This window comes from Cervus elaphus, chromosome 3, assembly GCF_910594005.1.
Source record: "Cervus elaphus chromosome 3, mCerEla1.1, whole genome shotgun sequence".
Classification (NCBI taxonomy): Eukaryota; Metazoa; Chordata; class Mammalia; order Artiodactyla; family Cervidae; genus Cervus; species Cervus elaphus.
Window position 1 is genome coordinate 30,783,362 of NC_057817.1, and position 18,324 is coordinate 30,801,685.

General features: G+C 38.1%; 1 protein-coding gene across 1 annotated transcript in view; it reads left to right on the plus strand.

Annotated features, from left to right (window-relative positions):
* CCNT1 (cyclin T1) overlaps positions 1-18,109 on the plus strand; it is a 40,801-nt gene extending 22,692 nt beyond the window's left edge. Inside the window, exons 6-9 of the mRNA XM_043885564.1 lie at positions 1,051-1,096; positions 2,264-2,427; positions 2,592-2,662; positions 12,103-18,109. Of these exons, the coding sequence (XP_043741499.1) occupies positions 1,051-1,096; positions 2,264-2,427; positions 2,592-2,662; positions 12,103-13,509 (1,688 nt within the window). The 3' untranslated portion in view covers positions 13,510-18,109. The remainder of the gene's footprint in view (positions 1-1,050; positions 1,097-2,263; positions 2,428-2,591; positions 2,663-12,102) is intronic.
* Positions 18,110-18,324: the final 215 nt, after the last annotated feature.

Here is an 18,324-nt window from a genome sequence, read left to right on the forward strand (position 1 = left end):
GGTTTTCCAGGCAAGAGTACTGGAGTGGGTTGCCATTTCCTCCTCCAGGAGATCTTCCCGACCCAGGGATTGAACCCAGGTCTCCCGCATTGTAGGCAGATGCTTTATGGTCTGAGCTACCAGGGAAGTGATCTTAATTTGATTCTAGGGTTGATTGTCCTGGGCACTGTCAAAGGCCACCCAGAAGGCTGTGTAGAATTGATTTGCACTTTCATTAATTGTTAATTCCTTGGCAGACGTGCTTTTTATTCTAATTTAACTTTAGTAGCCATGATTGCATTAAACCTAGTTTTTCTTTTTATTCAAATAGTAATATCAAGAAAGAATATCTTAAATACCATTGTACATTTAAACGCAATTTCTTGTTTGTAGACTTTCACTGATAATTAGCCTTATCATGTGTTTCATCTGAAAACTCAAGAGTTTTTTGAGTTCTTTATATTTTGAGAGCATTAAAAGGTTTACATTGAGCAAGCTTAAACAGAGGTGGGTTAAATACATTAATATTTCATCTAAGGAAGATTAAAATTTACTTTGTCACCCAGACAAATTTTTTTGAAGGAGGAATTTTTTTATTGTAATATGTTTAAATAATTTATGTCATTTGCTAATTTTTTCCAAATATATAAAGGTCTTCTGATCTTGCCTCCAGATTAGTTCATCCCCTAGCTTAGAATTTCTCAGTGGACTCTTGTATCAGGATCTCTGAGTTACTTGTTAAAAATGCTCATTGTTACTACATCCTTCTCCAAAAGTGTTGAGTTAAGACTCTAGGGAGGATGCCCGGGAATTGCATTTTAAATATGTAACCCATATACTAGGTGTGTAGAATAAAGCTTAAGTCCCTAAGTCTGGAAGCAGCATAATTGTTAATATAATTAAAAATCACTTAAACTGTTTCATTTCACAGTGGAATATAAACATCAGGTAGTCAGAGACCATGTCTGTCTCATTTGCCACTGTATTCTCTGCCTTGCAAATATTAAATGCTTACTATATAATTATTGAGAATGAATGAAACTAATAATCCCCCCCCCCTTTTTTTTTTAGCAAGCAAGGACTTAGCACAAACTTCTTACTTCATGGCAACCAACAGGTTTATATTTTAATATTTTTTTCTTCTCTTTTTGGGATACTACTTTACTTGGGTTGGAATTGTCACTTTTTGTTGGGTATATGGAAAGATGATAGGTCTGGCACTTAGTAAATTAGAAGCCAGAGATCTAGTCAAGGATCTCTGATATTAATAGAATGTGTTATAGACAAGTCCATGGTAAATGTTGATTTTTTTGCACAGTTGTCATGCGTGCCTTAAAATTTCCATGCTGCCTTTTAAATTTGTTAAGGTGATACAATATTTTTTTTTCTGATTGATAGCCAACTTAATTCTGCATTTGTTACCTTGCATTAAAATATCCAAAAGCATAGTTCTGAAAGTTTATTTAAACTTGGATTTCATTGCCAGTCGGTGACTAAAAGCTAATTTAGAGGATTCTGCTGTAATTGTGGTATTTTAAAAGGTTCTTTTTGTCTTCACTCACTCCCAGATAAATGGGCACATATATGTGCAAAGAGTTGTGACACTTTTTCGTTCCCTTTTTAAAGAAAAAAACTAACACATAACTTGTATTACCAAATGATTTGCTCATTCTCATCTCCAATCTACTACGTAGTTCTTGGAAACCAAAGATACTCCTAATGACCATCGAGGCTAAGAAGTTCATTTTTATAGCCTGATGGGAGAGATTTTAAAAATAAACTATCAAGCATATTCACACTTGAGAGAGTGATTATCTATTCATTATTTAAAAGAGACCAGACCTATGACTGGCAAGAAATAAGATAATTTTTAGGATAGTTCCTTAAGTATTTGATTTAGGGATTGTACATATTAAAAGTCTTAAAGTTTTTCTTATGTTTTGAACTTATTCTCAGGATGATTAATCCTTATTTAAAAAAACTGAGTACTCAGTCTTTTATTTTTGTTTTTATTTTTTCCGGTCCTTCATCAGTGTGTGGATTAAATGATGTATAGTCAAAAAAATTAGAAAAGTTGTTACCTGAGCAGATGGGTTAATGGAAAGATTAGGTTGGGTGTTGGATCAGAGCTCTGGCTATTTCTTGCCTTTCTTGCTCTCCAGTGTTTTTATCTTTTTGGGTTTTTTTACTTTTTTTTTTTTTTTAAATAATGGAGAGTTTTTTAACTTTGGGTTCAGAATGGAGAGCTCATGATACTCTCTTGTTTCCTTCCCTCTGATGTCAGCCTGCATTTGACCACATTTAGCCTGCAGTACACACCTCCTGTGGTGGCCTGTGTCTGCATTCATCTGGCTTGCAAGTGGTCCAACTGGGAGATCCCAGTCTCAACTGATGGGAAGCACTGGTGGGAGTATGTTGACGCCACTGTGACCTTGGAACTTTTAGATGGTAAGTTTTAGAGTAAGGGACCTTGAAAAGCACTTGTTCTTGATCTGTCACATATCTGGCCAAAGGTGACTTGATTTCAGATGAATACAGTTAGTTGAGGTTATTCTTGTTTCATTACTTCTGCCTTTCTGAATTTTTCTTAAATGTTCTAATTTCATTTGTAGAACTGACACATGAATTTCTACAGATTCTGGAGAAAACCCCCAACAGGCTCAAACGAATTTGGAATTGGAGGGTAAGAATTATTGCTGTCACTTTCTTTTGACTGCACCAGTGAGATACCAGATATGTATATGGATATGTACCCTAGGTTTGGAATTTCCCTTTTTTATAGTTATGCAATAGTCATGATTTCAACTTCATAGCTGGGATACTGGCTCAGAAATCCATTGATGTAGGTAACAGCAGGATTTATTTTGTGTTTTGCAACTCTTCGTGGTTTAGTCATTTGGTCAGCAACATTGGTTGAGTATTTTTTTGTGTGTAGAGAGTGTTAAGGGGGAAAATTTGGCTTTTCTGAGACATAGAATTTTGGATTCTTATATAGGAAAGATACAGAGTTAGGAGGTTAGAGCTGGTATTGTAATTTTATCTTTGATATTACTTGATTTTAAACGGATTTTAGAATTTTGTTTTTATATAGATCACAGTTCAAAGTTCTATTTCGGGTATTCTTGAAAGTCTTATCTATGATTAATGAAATTATTCTCTCTTTTTTTTCAGTGTCAGAAAGCTTAAAAGTATTCCTTGCGTTTCTGAGAATTCTAGACAGGATGCTTAATTTCTTTCTCTTAAGTTGAGTTATAGAAAAGGAGTTTGCCTAGGGTTCAAAGGAGATTTGAGAGGACACAATTCTTACCTTTTACTTTTGTGTAAAACTTTACCAAAATTTTTAGAGTTTAGACTAACTAATTATAAGACAAGAATGGTCATGAATGAATACAACTTCATTATTTTTATTGCCTTGTAGTGGGATCTTAGTTTCCTAAGATCTTAGTGTGTGTGTGTATGTGATCAGTTGTTTCTGACTCTTTGTGACCCCATGGACTGTAGCCCACCAGGCTCCTCTGTCCATGGAATTTTCCAGGCAAGAATAATGGAGTGGGTTGCCATTTCCTTCTCCAGGGGATCTTCCCGACCCTGGGACTGAACCCACATCTCTTGCATCTCCTGCAGTAGAAGGTGGATTCTTTACCACTGTGGCACTTGGGAAGCCCCTATCTTCATGACCAGTATTAGAACCTGGGACCCTGGCAGTAATAGCACTGAGTCCTAATCACTGGACTACCAGAGAATTCCCACAATATTATATGTTTCACTATGGGTACTATGTTGTACAGAGGGTCTCTTGCATATATTCATCTTGTGTAACTGAAACTTTTTGCCCTTTGACTAATATGTCCTTGTTTCCTCCTTCCCTCAGTCTCTGGAAACCACTATTCTACTCTCTACAAGTTTGACTATTTTAGATTCCTCACATAAGTAAGATCATATAATACTTGTCTTTCTGTGTCTGGCTTATTTTACTTAGCAAAAGTTCCTCCAGGTTCATCTGTGTTGTTGCAAATAGCAGAATTTCCCTCTTTTTAAAATTTTTTTAAAAATTTAAATTGTGGTAAAATACAAATAACATAAAATTTACGGTCTTAGCCATTTTTAAGTATATAGGTATTACATGCATTTATACTGTACTCCAGTGGTCTTGCCTGGAGAATCCCAGCGACGGGGGAGCCTGGTGGGCTGCCGTCTATGGGGTTGCACAGAGTCGGACATGACTAGCGTGACTTAGCAGCAGCAGCGGCATACTGTTGTGCAGTCATTATTACCATCTATCTCCATAACTTCATTTTCTAAAACTAAAACTCTGTAACCATTAACAATGATTGTCTATTCCCTGACCCCCACAATTATATTTCATTATTTAGACTATTGTTAGTACCTTTAAACCTCATGTGAGTGGAATCATACATTATTTGTTTTTTTGTGACTGACTGATTTCAATTAGCACGTCCTCAAGGTTTATCCATGTTGTATCATATTGTAGAATTTTAATTGTTCTCTTAAAAGGCTGAATAATCTTTTGTGTATTTGTACCACATTTTATTTATCCATTCTTCCATCAATAGACATTTGGTTTGTGTCTTCTGCATTTTAGCTTTTGTATATAATGCTGCAGTGAATGTTGGTGTACAGTATCTCTTCTGAGACCCTGCTTTCTATTCTTCTGGGTACATACCCAGAAGCAGAGTTGCTGGATCATAGGCTAGTTCTGTTTTTATTTTGTTGAGGAACCACTGCACTGTTCTCCATACTGGCTGCACCATTTTACATTCCTACCAAACAGTTCACAGAGTTCCAGTTTCTTTACGTCTTTGTTAACACTTGCTGTTAATGTTTTTTTTTTTTTTTTTAACAGTAGCTGTCTAAAGGATGTGAAGTGGTCTTTGATTGCAATTCCCTAATAATTAATGATCTTAAGTATTTTTCATATTCTTATTGACTATTTGTGTATCTTCTTTGGAGAAATGTCTATTCTAGTCCTTTGTCCATTTTCAGATTGGGTTGTTTGGTTTTTTGTTGTTGAGTTTTAATTCTCTGCACATTCTGGATACTAATCCCTCATCAGATATATAATTTACAAATATTTTCTCCTATTATGTGTGTTGCCTTTTACTCCAGATAGTGTCTTTTAATGCACAAAATTTAAATATTTCCATGGAGTCGTTTTTGGGGAGGGGTGTGGTCACCTGGCCTTTGCTGTCATATCTTAAGAAGTCATTGCTAAATGCAATGTTGTGAACCGTTTTTTTTTTTCTTCTAAGAGTTGTATTTTTTTTTGAATTGGAGGATAATTGCTTTACAGTGTTGTGTTGGTTTCTGCCTTTTAACAAGGGAACCAACCATTGTTGTTGTTGTTCACTTGCAAAGTCATGTCTGACTCTTTGCAACCCCATGGACTACAGCATGCCAGGCTTCCTTGTCCTTTACTATCTCCTGGAGTTTGCTCAAACTTGTGTCCATTCATGCTATCTAGCCATCTCATCCTCTGTCGTCCCCTTCTCCTCCTGCCTTTAATCTTTCCCAGCGTTGGTTTTTTCCTTTGAGTTGGCTCTTTGCATTAGGTGGCCAAAGTATTGGAGCTTTAGCATCAGCATCAGTCCTTCCCATGTATATTCAGGGTTGATTTTCTTTAGGATTGACAGCTTTGATCTCCTTGCTGTCCAAGGGACTCTGAAGAATCTTCTGTAGCACCACGATTCAAAAGCATCAATTCTTTGGTACTCAGCCTTCTTTATGGTCCAGCTCTCAGATCTGTATGTGACTACTGGGAAAACCATAGCTTTGACTATATAGACCTTTGTTGGCAAAGTGATGTCTCTTCTTTTTAATATACTATCTAGATTTGTCATAGCTTTTCTTCCAAGGAGCAAGCATCTTTTAATTTCATGGCTGCAGTCACCATCTGCAGTGATATTGGAACCTAAGAAAATAAAATTTTTCACTATTTCCACATGGTAATGTATATATTTCAGTGCTACTCTCAATTCATCCTACCTTCTCCTTCTCCCACAAGGGGAAGTTCTCTGTGTTCACAAGTCTGTACTCTGTGTCTATTCCTGCCCTGGAAATAGGATCATCAATACTCTTTTTCTAGATTCATATATATGCATTCATATATGATATTTGTTTTTCTCTTCCTGACTTACTTTATTCTGTATAACAGGCTCTACGTTCATTCACTACAGTTCAACTGCCTCTAACTCATTCCTTTTTGTGGCTAAGGAACATTCCATTGTATATAGGTATCACAATTTCTTTATCCATTCATCTGTCGATGGACACCTAGGTTGCTTCCATGTCCTGGATATTGTAAATAAATAGTGCTGCATTGAACATTGGAGTACATGTCTTTTAGAATTATGGTTTTCTCAGGTTATATGAGTTTTATTGTTTTGGATCTCCGATTTGGATCCTTTATCTGTGTTGAGTTAATTTTTGTATATGGTATTAGGTAAGGGTCCAATCTCATTCTTTTGCATGTGGATGTGTAGTTTTCCTAGCATCATTTGTTGAAAAAACTGTCTTTTCCCCATTGAATGGTCTTGGCACCCTTGTCAAAAATCATTTGATCATGTATGACAAGGTTTATTCTGGACTAATGTTCCATTCATCTATATGTCATTAACCCATTACTGTGGCTTTGTAGTAAGTTTTGGAATCAGGAAATGTGAGTCTTCCTGCTTGGTTTTTCTTTTTTTTTTTCCCATTTATTTTTATTAGTTGGAGGCTAATTACTTTACAATATTGTAGTGGTTTTTGCCATACATTGACATGAATCAGCCATGGATTTACATGTCTTCCCCATCCTGATCCCCCCTCCCAACTCCCTCCCCATCCCATCCCTCTGGGTCTTCCCAGTGCACCAGCCCTGAGCACTTGTCTCATGCATCCAACCTGGGCTGGCGATCTGTTTCAAACTTGATAGTATACTTGCTTCAATGCTATTCTGTCAGAATATCCCACCCTTGCCTTCTCCCACAGAGTCCAAAAGTCTGTTCTATTGGTTTTTCATTTTCGAGATTGTTTTGTCTATTCAGGGTCCTTTGAGATTCCGTATAAATTGTAGGATGGATTTTTTATTTCTGCAAAAAATGTCATTGGAACTTTGACATGGATTGCAGGAATCTATACATTGCTTTGAGTATGCACATTTTAACAAAACTAATGTTTGAATTAATGTTTGGATCCAGAACACAGGATGAGTTTCCAGTTATGTTTTCCGTAGTATCTTTCACCAGTGTCTTGCAGTTTTCATTGTTCAAGTCTTTTGTGTGTTAGTCGCTGAGTCGTGTCGGATTCTTTGTGACCCCATGGACTGTACAGCCCACCAGGTTCTTCTGTCCGTGGGATTTTCCAGGCAAGGATACTGGAGTGGGTTGCCATTTCCTTCTCCAGGGGATCTTCCCAACCTAGGGATTGAACCCCAGTCTCCTGCATTGCAGTCAGATGCTTTACCATCTTGAGCTACTAGGGAAGCCCATGCAAGTCTTTTACTTGGTAATTTCTAAGTACTTTGTTCTTTTTGATGCTGTTGTAAATGGAATTGTTTTCATATAATTTCCTTTTCAGATTGTTTACTGTTCATTCAGGGAACTGTAACTGAATTTTATTTTCCTGCTGCTTTGCCTAATTCATTGATTAATTCTAATAGAATTAGAAAAAATAATTTTTTGATGGAATCTTTGGAGTTTTCTACATATAAGCTCATGTCATCTACAGACTGATAATATTACTTCTTCTTTTCCAATTTGATGCCTTCTTTTTTTTTTGCTACGCTTGGCCTTCATTGCTGTGCACGGGCTTTCTCTAGTCATGGCTCACAGGCTCTGGAGTGCTGGCTCAGTATTGATAGCGCACCAGTTTTGTTGCTCCATGGTATGTGGGATCTTCCTGGACCAGGGATTGAACCGGAGTCCCCTGCATTGGCAGGCAGATTCTTAACCACTGGACCACCAGGGAAGTCCCAATTTGATGCCTTCTATTTCTTTTTCTTGCCTTGATTGCTGTGGCTTGGACTTCCAGAAGTGTGTTGAATGCAGGTGTTGAAAGTGAGCATCCTTACCTTATTCTTGATATTAAGGAAAGCTTTCAGTCTTTCACTATTGAATGTGATATTCACTGTGGGTTTTTTATAAATATGGCTTTTATTATGTTTAGATAGTTTTCTTATATCCCTCGTTTGTTGAGTATTTTTATCTTGAAAGTGTGTTGAATTTTGTCAGATGCTTTTTCTTCATGAATTGAGATGATCATGTGGTGGTGTTTTTTTTTTCCCCTTCATTCTGGTTATCTGATGTGCTTGTGTACGTGCTCAGTCGTGTCTTACTTTTTGTGACATATTATATCAATTGATTTCCGTATGTTGAACTGTCTTTTATATTCCAGGAATAAATCCCACTTAGTCATGATATGTAGTTTTTAAAATAGGCTGTCAAATTCATTTTGCTAGTATTTTGTTGACGATTTTTTATCTGTTTTTAAGGGATATTGGCCTGTAGTTTTCCTTTCTTACAGTGTTTTTGTCTGATTTTGGTATCAGGGTGATGCTCACCTCATAGAATGAGTTGAGAAGTATTCCTCCTCTTATTTTCTGGAGAGTTTGAAAAGGATTGGTGTTACTTTTTGTGGTGGCTTCTCTTGCTGTGGAGCACGGGCTCTGCGTGTGCAGGCTTCAGGAATGGGAACACACAGGCTGAGTAGTTAAGGTCACGGGCTCTAGAGCCTGTGCTCAGTAGTTGTTGTGCATGGGCTTAATTGTTCCATGTCATGTGGGATCTTTCTGGACTAGGGATTGAACCTGTGTCCTCTGCATTGACAGGCAGATTCTTAACTACGTGACCATCAGGGAAGTCCCCAAATTTTGTTTTTTGATTTTTCTCTATTTTTCTTTGCTTCATTTTATTCTCTGCTCTAATCTTTATTGTATCTTTCTCTCTGCTACCTTTGTGTTTAGTTCCTCTTTTTCTAGTTCCTTAAATTGTAAGTTTGTTATTTTGAGATGTTTGTTGATTTGTTTTTGTGTTTCATAGCTTGTGGGATTTTAGTTTCCTGATTTTAGTATGTTTATAGCTGTAAATTTCTCCCTTAGCACCACTTTTGCTACCTCCCTTGTTTTGAAATGTTGTACTTTTGTTTTCCTTTTTCTCTAAGTATTTTCTCATTTCCCTTTTGATTTCTTTGATCCATTGGTTTAATTTCCACAATTTGTGATTTTTTTCCCCCAGTTTTCACTAACTTTTATCTCGTTTTGATTTTTAGTGTGATTATGTGTTTTTTAAAATCTTTTGACTAAGTTTGCGGCCTAACATATGGTCTGTCCTGGAAAATGTCTCATATGCACTTAAAGAATGTATGCTGCTGATTTGGGGGAGAGTGTTCTGTATATATTTATTGGATCTAGTTAGTTTATTTATTATTTAAGTCCTATTTCCTCATCTTCTGTCTGATCTATCATTGTGAGGGGGCATTGAAGTCTTCAACTATTACTGTAAAGCCGTCTATTTTTCTTGAATTCTTTTAGGTTTTGGCCTCATATATTTTGATGGCCAGTCACTAGGTATGTAAATATTTATAACTGGTGTGTCTTACTTCTGTACCTAGCCTTTTAACATATATAATGTCCTTCTTTGTCTTTTAAAACCTTTTTTGATTTAAAGTCTATTTTGTCTGCTCTTAGAGTAGCCATGCATGTTCTCCTGGTTACTGTTGGCATTGTATTTCTTTTTCCATCCTTTCACTTTGCTTGTTTGGGTCTTTGGATCTCAGTGGCATATAGATAACTGTAAGTTGGAGTTTGAGCATATGTTTTTACCCATTCTACAAATCTGTCTTTTCTTTAAGAGTTTAGTCCACTTACACTTAAAGTAATTACAGATAAGGAGAGACTTCTGTCACTTACAGTATTTTTTTAATAGGCATACCTAGTTTTATTGCACTTTGCAGATATTGCACTTTTTATAATGAAGGTTTGTGGCAGCCTTGCAATGAAAAGGTTTGTTTGTGCCATTTTCCCAACAGTATTTGCTTACTTTGTGTCTGTTACATTTTGGAAATTCCTATCATGGTGATATGCCATCAATAATCCTTAATATTACTACCACAACTCAAATGATGGTTAGCATTTTTTAGCAATAAGGTATTTTGAATTAAGGTGTATGCCTTTTTTTTTTTTTTAAATAATGCTGGTGCATATTTAATAGACTTAATATAAGGATAATTTTTATATGCAGTGGGTAATGAGAAATTTTTTGGTGCTTGCTTTATTATGGTGGTGGTGGTGGTTTAGATGCGCAGTCTGTCTGACTCTTGCGACCCTGTGGACTGTAGCCCACCAGGCTCCTCTGTCCATGGGATTTCCAGGCAAGAATACTGGAGTGGGTTGTCATTTCCTTCTCCAGGGTATCTTCCCAAGCTGGGGACTGAACCCGGGTCTCCTGCACTGCAGGCAGATTCTTTACCGACTGAACTACCAGGGAATTCCCTGACTTTATTGTGATATTAGCTTCATTGAGATGGTCTGAAACTGAACCCACAGCATCTCCACAAGTATGCCTGTATGCCTTAGAGCTTTTTGTCCATTTCCTGCATTACTGTTTTTTGTACTTAGTTGATTTTTCACAGTGAAAAATTTTAAACTTTCTTGCTTGTTTTTTGTATTCCAGGCTGTTTTCTTTGTATGTATCATGGGATTATCTTGAACATCCTAAAGTTATAGTACTCTAATTTCTTTTTTTTCCTTTCGGTTCCTCAGACTTGATACAATTTCCATTGTGCTGTCTTCAAGTTTGCGGATTTTTCTGGCTGTTCAGATCTGCCTTTGAAACCCTCCAGTGCATTTTCATTTCAGTTATTGTACTTTTCAGCTCTAGGATTTCTTTCTGGTTTCTTTAAAAATTTTTATTTTCTTTTTAAATCTCTTATCTCATTTTGTTAACATGTTGTTAAACTTTCAACTTCGTTTCCTTAAGTATCTTTAAGGCCGTTATTTTAACGTCTTTGCCTAGTAGATTTGCCATTGGGTCTTTTTCAGGACATTTTCTGTTGATTTTTTTTCCCTTTCAAATGGGCTATACTTTTTGTTTCTTTATATATGACTTTGTTGTTGTTGAAGATTGAATGTTTGAATCTAATAACATGGTAACTCTGAAATCAGATTCCCTTGCTTTCCTGGGGTTTGTTATTTTTTCTTTTTGTATATTTGGGCTGGTGGCTTGATTTGGAGGGATATCTCTGTGCTGAAGATTAGCCTGATGTGTAAAATTATGGACTTCTCTTTTCTGAGCCTTCTCCTAGACATTTCTGTATATGTAGTTTTTTAATGTTCTACCATAGTATCTGGCTCCTAAAGAGGGAAAAGGAAAAAATGAAGTGGGGGAGGAAGGGTATTGGCCGTTTGTATTTGGGGAATTCACTTCAGCCAGAGGAGGAGGGGATCACAACAATGGAGGGAGGTGCAACAACAGTGGTCACCTGCTTCTTTGTACCTCTGTGATTGAAAGCAACAGTCAGTGATCAGAGCACAGATCTCCAGTATTTGCCAGTCAGGCTTCCCCAGGCTGTGAGGAAGCTACTGTAGGAACAGATGCACAGCTGCCTGGGGCTGAGAGCTGAAATTGAGGGAAATTAAACCCAATTATTTGTCCATGGCTTACTTACCCTGGAAATTACAAGCCTTCAGCAGACTAGTGTTCCAAAATAGTTATATCAGAAAGATTCTGCCTGTGCAGTTGTTGTTTAGGTGGGAGACAGATTCTTGGGGCTTCCTATTCTGCTGTCTTCACAGAGTCTCCCTCCTCTTTTAAGGTTAAATGATATTTCATTGTATGTATAGGCCACATTTTTTAAATCCGTTCTTTTTTTTTTTGTTGGACACTTGGCTTGCTTTCATACCTTAGGTATTGTGCCTCTTTGCGATCTTGTGACTCTTGATTGAAGTTTTAAAAAAATCTTAAATCTCCTGATAGTAATAATTGTCAATCTCATGTTAGAGTAGCCTTCTGGTTATGGGCTATCCCAACTCCCAATGCCACAGCAGATACAGGCTACTCATTTCAGTGTTTTTTCCCCATATGATGAATTACTTGAAGTGAAAAAATGTTATTTGCTTCATTCTAGGCATGGCAGGCTGACAGGAAAACAAAAGCAGATGACCGAGGAGCAGATGAAAACTCTTCGGAGCAGACAATCCTTAATATGATTTCTCAGAGCTCTTCAGATACAACTATCGCAGGTTTAATGAGCATGTCAGCTTCTTCTACCACAAGTGCAGTGCCTTCCCTTCCAGCCACTGAAGACTCAAAGAGCAACCTAAGCAATGTGGAGATGTTGTCAAGTGAGCGTTGGCTGTCCTCCCACCCTCCTTTCAAGGTAGAACCTGCTCAGGGTTATCGGAAGAGTGAGAATTTAGCACTTGTAGGAGTTGATCATTCCTTACAACAGGATGGTTCAAATGCGTTTGTTTCCCAGAAACAGAATAGTAAGAGTGTGCCGTCAGCTAAAGTATCACTGAAAGAATACCGTGCAAAGCATGCAGAAGAGTTGGCTGCCCAGAAGAGGCAACTGGAGAACATGGAGGCCAATGTGAAGTCACAGTATGCATATGCTGCCCAGAATCTCCTGTCTCACCATGATAGCCATTCTTCGGTCATTCTGAAAATGCCCATAGAGGGCTCAGAAAACCCTGAGCGGTCTTTTCTGGAAAAAACTGACAAAACCGCTCTCAAAATGAGAATTCCAATGACAGGTGGAGATAAAGCTGCCTCTGCAAAACCAGAGGAGATAAAAATGCGCATTAAAGTTCACACTGCAGCTGACAAGCACAATTCTGTAGATGACAGTGTCACAAAGAACCGAGAGCACAAAGAAAAGCACAAAACTCACCCATCTAATCATCATCATCATCATAATCACCACTCACACAAACACTCTCACTCACAGCTTCCAGCTGGTCCTGGGAACAAACGTCTGGGTGATCCAAAACATAGTAGCCAGACAAGCACCTTAGCACACAAACCCTATGGCTTGTCTAGCTCTTTCTCCTCTTCCAGTTCTTCTCGTAAAAGGCCCCTCCCTGAGGAGACTGGAGGGGCGGCGTATGATCATTCAGCCAAGACTGCCAAGAGTGCTAAATCCTCTTCCATAAATTTTTCCTTCCCACCTCTTCCTACAATGGCCCAGTTGCCTGGGCATAGCTCAGACACAAGTGGCCTTCATTTTTCACAGCCCAGCTGTAAAACTCGAGTTCCTCACATGAAATTGGATAAAAGCTCCACTGGGGCCAATAGTCACAATACACCCCAGACCACAGACTATCAAGATACTGTGAATATGCTTAACTCCCTTCTCAATGCCCAGGGTGTTCAGCCCACTCAGCCCCCAGCGTTTGAATACGTTCATTCTTACGGAGAATATATGAATCCACGGGCTGGTGGAATGTCCTCCAGATCTGGCAACACAGACAAACCCCGGCCACCACCTCTACCATCAGAACCTCCTCCACCACTTCCACCCCTTCCCAAGTAAAAAAAGAAAAAGAAGAGGAGAAAAAAGCTTCTTTAAAAACGCATTTGTTTTTAAACTACTGATTCTGGACTAAGAAAATTACTTCTCATATAAAATATGTCACCCTTCTTGGACTAGGGAATAAATTAATATTGAGACATAGGTGGGAGGATGGTTGAGGACCTTGGTGGTTAATATCTCCTGCCTCAGAAATTTAACTATTTTATTATAGTTTTTACTGGTATTGGAGAGGTGAGAATGTGTTAAAGCTGTGAATGATTCAGAATACTTTCTCTCTTCTTGGCCCCTCCACCTCCTGATTAGGTTGACTAGAGTTGGTATCTTCCCTCTTCTTGCTAGGACTGAAACATGGAGGGTGTGTTTTATCAAGCAGTTGTGGATCCCTTTGGTGTTTAATATATCAGAAGAGAGGAAGTATTTAAACGTCAAAATCTTTTAAGAGACTTTTAAAAAATAATTTAAAGAAAGTAAGTTATCTGTTTAGTTTTTTTTTTATATATATATATAATTGGGGAAGGGGTAGGGATTTTGCTGTGTGTATGAGATACACAGTAATGAGTCCTTCCGGGTGGGATTGGAGGGTTGGGGGTGTGTGTAGGCGGGACGGGAAGATAGGATTTTGGCCATGAGTTCTGAGACAGGCTCTGGCCACTTGAAGTGTTTTGACCTGTAAGTGTGTAAATAAGTGTGGGTGCGTGTGATATTAAGTGTGTGTGTGTTTAAAAATCATGTTTTATCTTTCCCTCCCTGTCCTTCACCATTTCTACTTCTCGACAGTCTACTAGAAAGAACACGGTGTGGCCTTTCTGAGCATAAAGGGAGGAAGAGGCATATATTTGGCGTGATGATTTCCCCTATTCTTTATGTTGTAATTGGAGGTAGCCTTCTAAATTCTAATTTGGGCAGGTGCAGTCAGTAGTCTGACTTTGGACTCTTACACAAACTTCCTTTTTTACCCTCTTTTTCCTTTTGATAGAGAACAAAGATGGGATCGAGGAAGAAGGCTAGAGAGCTAGGCTGGCTTTGGCCCTACAGAATTGTATCCCCCCCCCCACCCCTCCACGTTGGGCTTTAGGAAGGTGTTCAAGTGAGAGCAGTCTCAGGGTCTCTGAATGGAAGTGGGGTGTGCTGTCCTTTCTGTGAAGCCCAGACCATATGTGAGAATAGTTCTGGGAGAAGCCATGGAGCTAGAGGATACTGAAAACAATGAAAATTGTGATTGGGAATTTTTAGGACATTATATTTTAAATTATATTATGAATGTAAGACTTTCTGTATGTCTGAAGGGAAGCAGCTGCATCCTCAAATTTTGCAGTCTATATGACTTCAGAGATCGAAACTTAGGAATTGAACAGTGCTGATGCCATGAGGGTGAGCTAGCCTAGCCTACAGATAACTGTTATGTTTAGATTGTCCATCTTTGGTGGCTTTAATTCTAGGCAGAAGTTCTTCTGGAGATTTCTAAAAGTCCTTTAGAAACATGGATCAGGAGTCCTGTTCTTATGGGTACTTAATTGTCCCATGTTTTAGGAGTGAATGTTTTGTTGAGGAAAGAAGTCTTTCAGGGGGCTAGAAAGAATTCTAAGCCAAGTTGTCCAGCTGAAAATGCCACCAAGTCACAGATCATTTAATGTGATATTCTTCAGTCTTCATGGTGTTTTTTGCTATGGAAAAGGTGATGCAATTTGAATTTGTCTTGATTTTAATGCAGCTTTTTTTCCACACCAAATATTCTTTATGGATAAATTGAATTTTTTAATTGGAAGTCATAGGGAGATAGGAGTTTTATGTGTGCTGCTGCTTGCCAGGAACAGGTTGGGGAAAAAACTGAGGCAGTTGGAATTGATGATGCACTGGCTTAATATAGGAGGGAATTTGTACAATAAACCTTAATCAAAGGTGAGTTAGTGTCCTATGTCTCTACATATTTTAACTGTCCAGAGTGCCTGCCATTGCTGTGTAAAGTGAGCTCTCTGCTGATCGATACACCAGTAATACTTTTGACTTGGAATGTCACTTTACTTTTACAGATGACATTTTCCTCTCTCTCCTTGATATTTTCTGTGTTATGTTTGGTAATTGGTAGATGCGTGATGTATTTACTAAATTTAGGCTGTTTGTTTAGATTTTGTTTGGTGGAGTCAGCTTTCTTCCCTGACCTTTAAAGGTTATTTAGTTTGCTTTTGTATCTTTGTGGAAGTGATGATCACTGATTTGATTATGAAGATGTCTCTTACAGCTTTAAGTTTTTCTCATGAAATGTCACATATTTTCTAATCACATTCACTTCCTCACCACAGAGATACATATCCACTTGGCCTCAGCAGTTCTCCATGGCAGTCTGGTTAGTTCCTTAGAACTTTGTCAGGAGTGACCTTGAAAAAAGTGCTTACTAGAGCCTAAAAGCTGCTTTCTGCTGCATAGTCTGGCCTTTGCACTAGTAGATCATTGCTGATATAGGTCAGTTTAGAGACTTTTCTATATTAGTGCCTCCTGATACTGTTTTAAGATAACCTGCAGTGTCTGCTTTTATATCTGTGCATATGTTATGAGACTCATGGGCTCTGCATGAAGTGTTTGCTGCATTGTCTTTGGGTTAGCACATGTCCCTGTCAACTAGCATGCATGTTGTCCAAATTCCGTAAACTTAGGCTTCACGAGGTTGTGTGGTTTCTAAACACTGTGTCGTCTTTTACCCTCACCACTTCAAAGGGTGAGAAACAGGATTTATACATCTAAAGTTAGTCTAGTAAACATGACTCCCCCCCCCCTCCTTTTAACCTAGACTATCAAGGATAAGTGGTGATAAGCAGGCCTGGAGCCTCAGGTTCTATAAATCTCATTCCTGAAACTTTGCTTGAATCTCATGTTGGCAAAAAGATTATCTGTGAATTGTCCTTAGGACTTTTAATCAGATACCTGTGTTGCTGTTCGCTTACCTTTCGTGAAGCATTAATCTAAAGCTACGTTGGTCTTCTGAAGTATCAGTTATGCTTTTTGGGTTTAGAAAATACATAGGAATTAGTCTAGTCTTTTTACTTGAATCAATGTGTTTCCATATCTGAGACCCTCAGCACCCTACCCCCCCTCCTTTTTTAATGATTTTAGTGTTTTCATTTAATGTATCCTTTTACATAGTTCTGTATTATTGGCTTCACCAGTATTGATAGAAAAATTAAATCTCCAGTTGGAACAGCAATGGATTAGAATATAGAAATAAAATCATGGTAACATCAGTGCTGGATTTACTTTCACCTCTGCTACCTAACTCCCCATATTGAAAATCCATTCCCCTCTTTGTTCCTGGACAAAGGCCGATTAGAGGGGTCTTATCCCAGTATGGTTGGACTCTAAACATACCTGTATTTCCCACAGAAACAGGGGACTGTGGGAACTTGGGAACTGATTAACTTTTAAGAGGATTATTCCTTTGTTGATAATCTGTTTTGATCTTAATGCCAGGGAAAAGGGAATTCCATCTTGAAGTTGGAATACAAATGTTATTCTCTTGGGGTTGGGAGAATTTAAGCAGCCTGTGCAACCCTTCACATGGTGAGAAGTAAGCCCTTTGCAGTCCCACTAAACTTTCAGTGACTGATGCCTCCCCAGATTTCTTGTGTTGCTGCTTGTCAACACCCAGCTTTTAACTGAGTGTCTGTTCCTGGTGGTTTAAAAAATGTTCATGTTGTATCACACTGTCAAGTTTTATCTCTTTATCCCTATGTGGGATAAAAAGCCTGGTACTATAATCCTGCCTGATAGAGTGGTCTTGAGTGAGAATTATTTTTACGTGGGAGACCCTTCCATTTTAATGTCTCTAAGGGAATGTTTACTGAAAAGTGGTGTCTGCTCTTCCTGTTTTTAAGTGTGTATTCATGGCGAATGAAAAGAAGAGAAAGCCTTGGGTTTTCTGTTGCCATAGTAAGCGTGGAGAGGGATGCTTGACAGCATGCTGATTGAAGCCAGAGCAAGTATGTCTCCATCAGGTTATCAGGAACTCTTCAGTTGAAAGCTGAGGCCTTAACTGATTAGTGGTTGATCACATTGGATTGGTTACAAGATGGAAGTGCTGGCTGGGTTAAGCACACACAGAAAAGAATACAGCTGACTTGACTTAGTGTTAACCTAGGTTTCTGGATTTGAAACTGACCACCTCCTCACCCAACTCCACACACCTAAAACTGTTTTCTTATCAGACCAAAGAGCAAAGAAGGAAAAAAAAAAAAAGTGAAACACTTTACCAATCTATGTCACTCAGGTACAATTTTGTGGTGATATTTTTGTCTTTTTTTTTTTTGTATTGCTCTTAAGAGTCCTTTCTCAGCATATTATTCTGCTCTTGCCTCTGTCTTCCTTGGGGCACCTCAATTCTGGATGCTACTCCTGGGATCTCTACTGCTGTTATGTGAATGATAAGATGTAAGTGACCATTACAGTAAGGGCTCTTTGTAAAAAATTTTAAAAAATGTTTTTAAAAATTAAAAAAGTACATTGTATACATTTTATAGTCTGGCTATCAATTTGATATTTTGCTGTCAAGTATGTTTCTCAATCTGTATTTATCCATCCCATCAATAAATGTTAAACACTCATCTGATCATTTATGTGTGCTGAGTCTTCAAGTTAGTCTTTAACTGTCATTTCATTGATATGATAATAGTTGTCTTAGTTTTGGTAGTATAGTATGTACTTGCTTACTGCACAGGATCCTGTGGGAATTGACTTCAGTGGGAATACCTAAGATCTGACCATCACCGTGAACCTGACAGTATAAGTATGATGTGGCTGAGGGGAGAAACCCCTCATTCTATATTG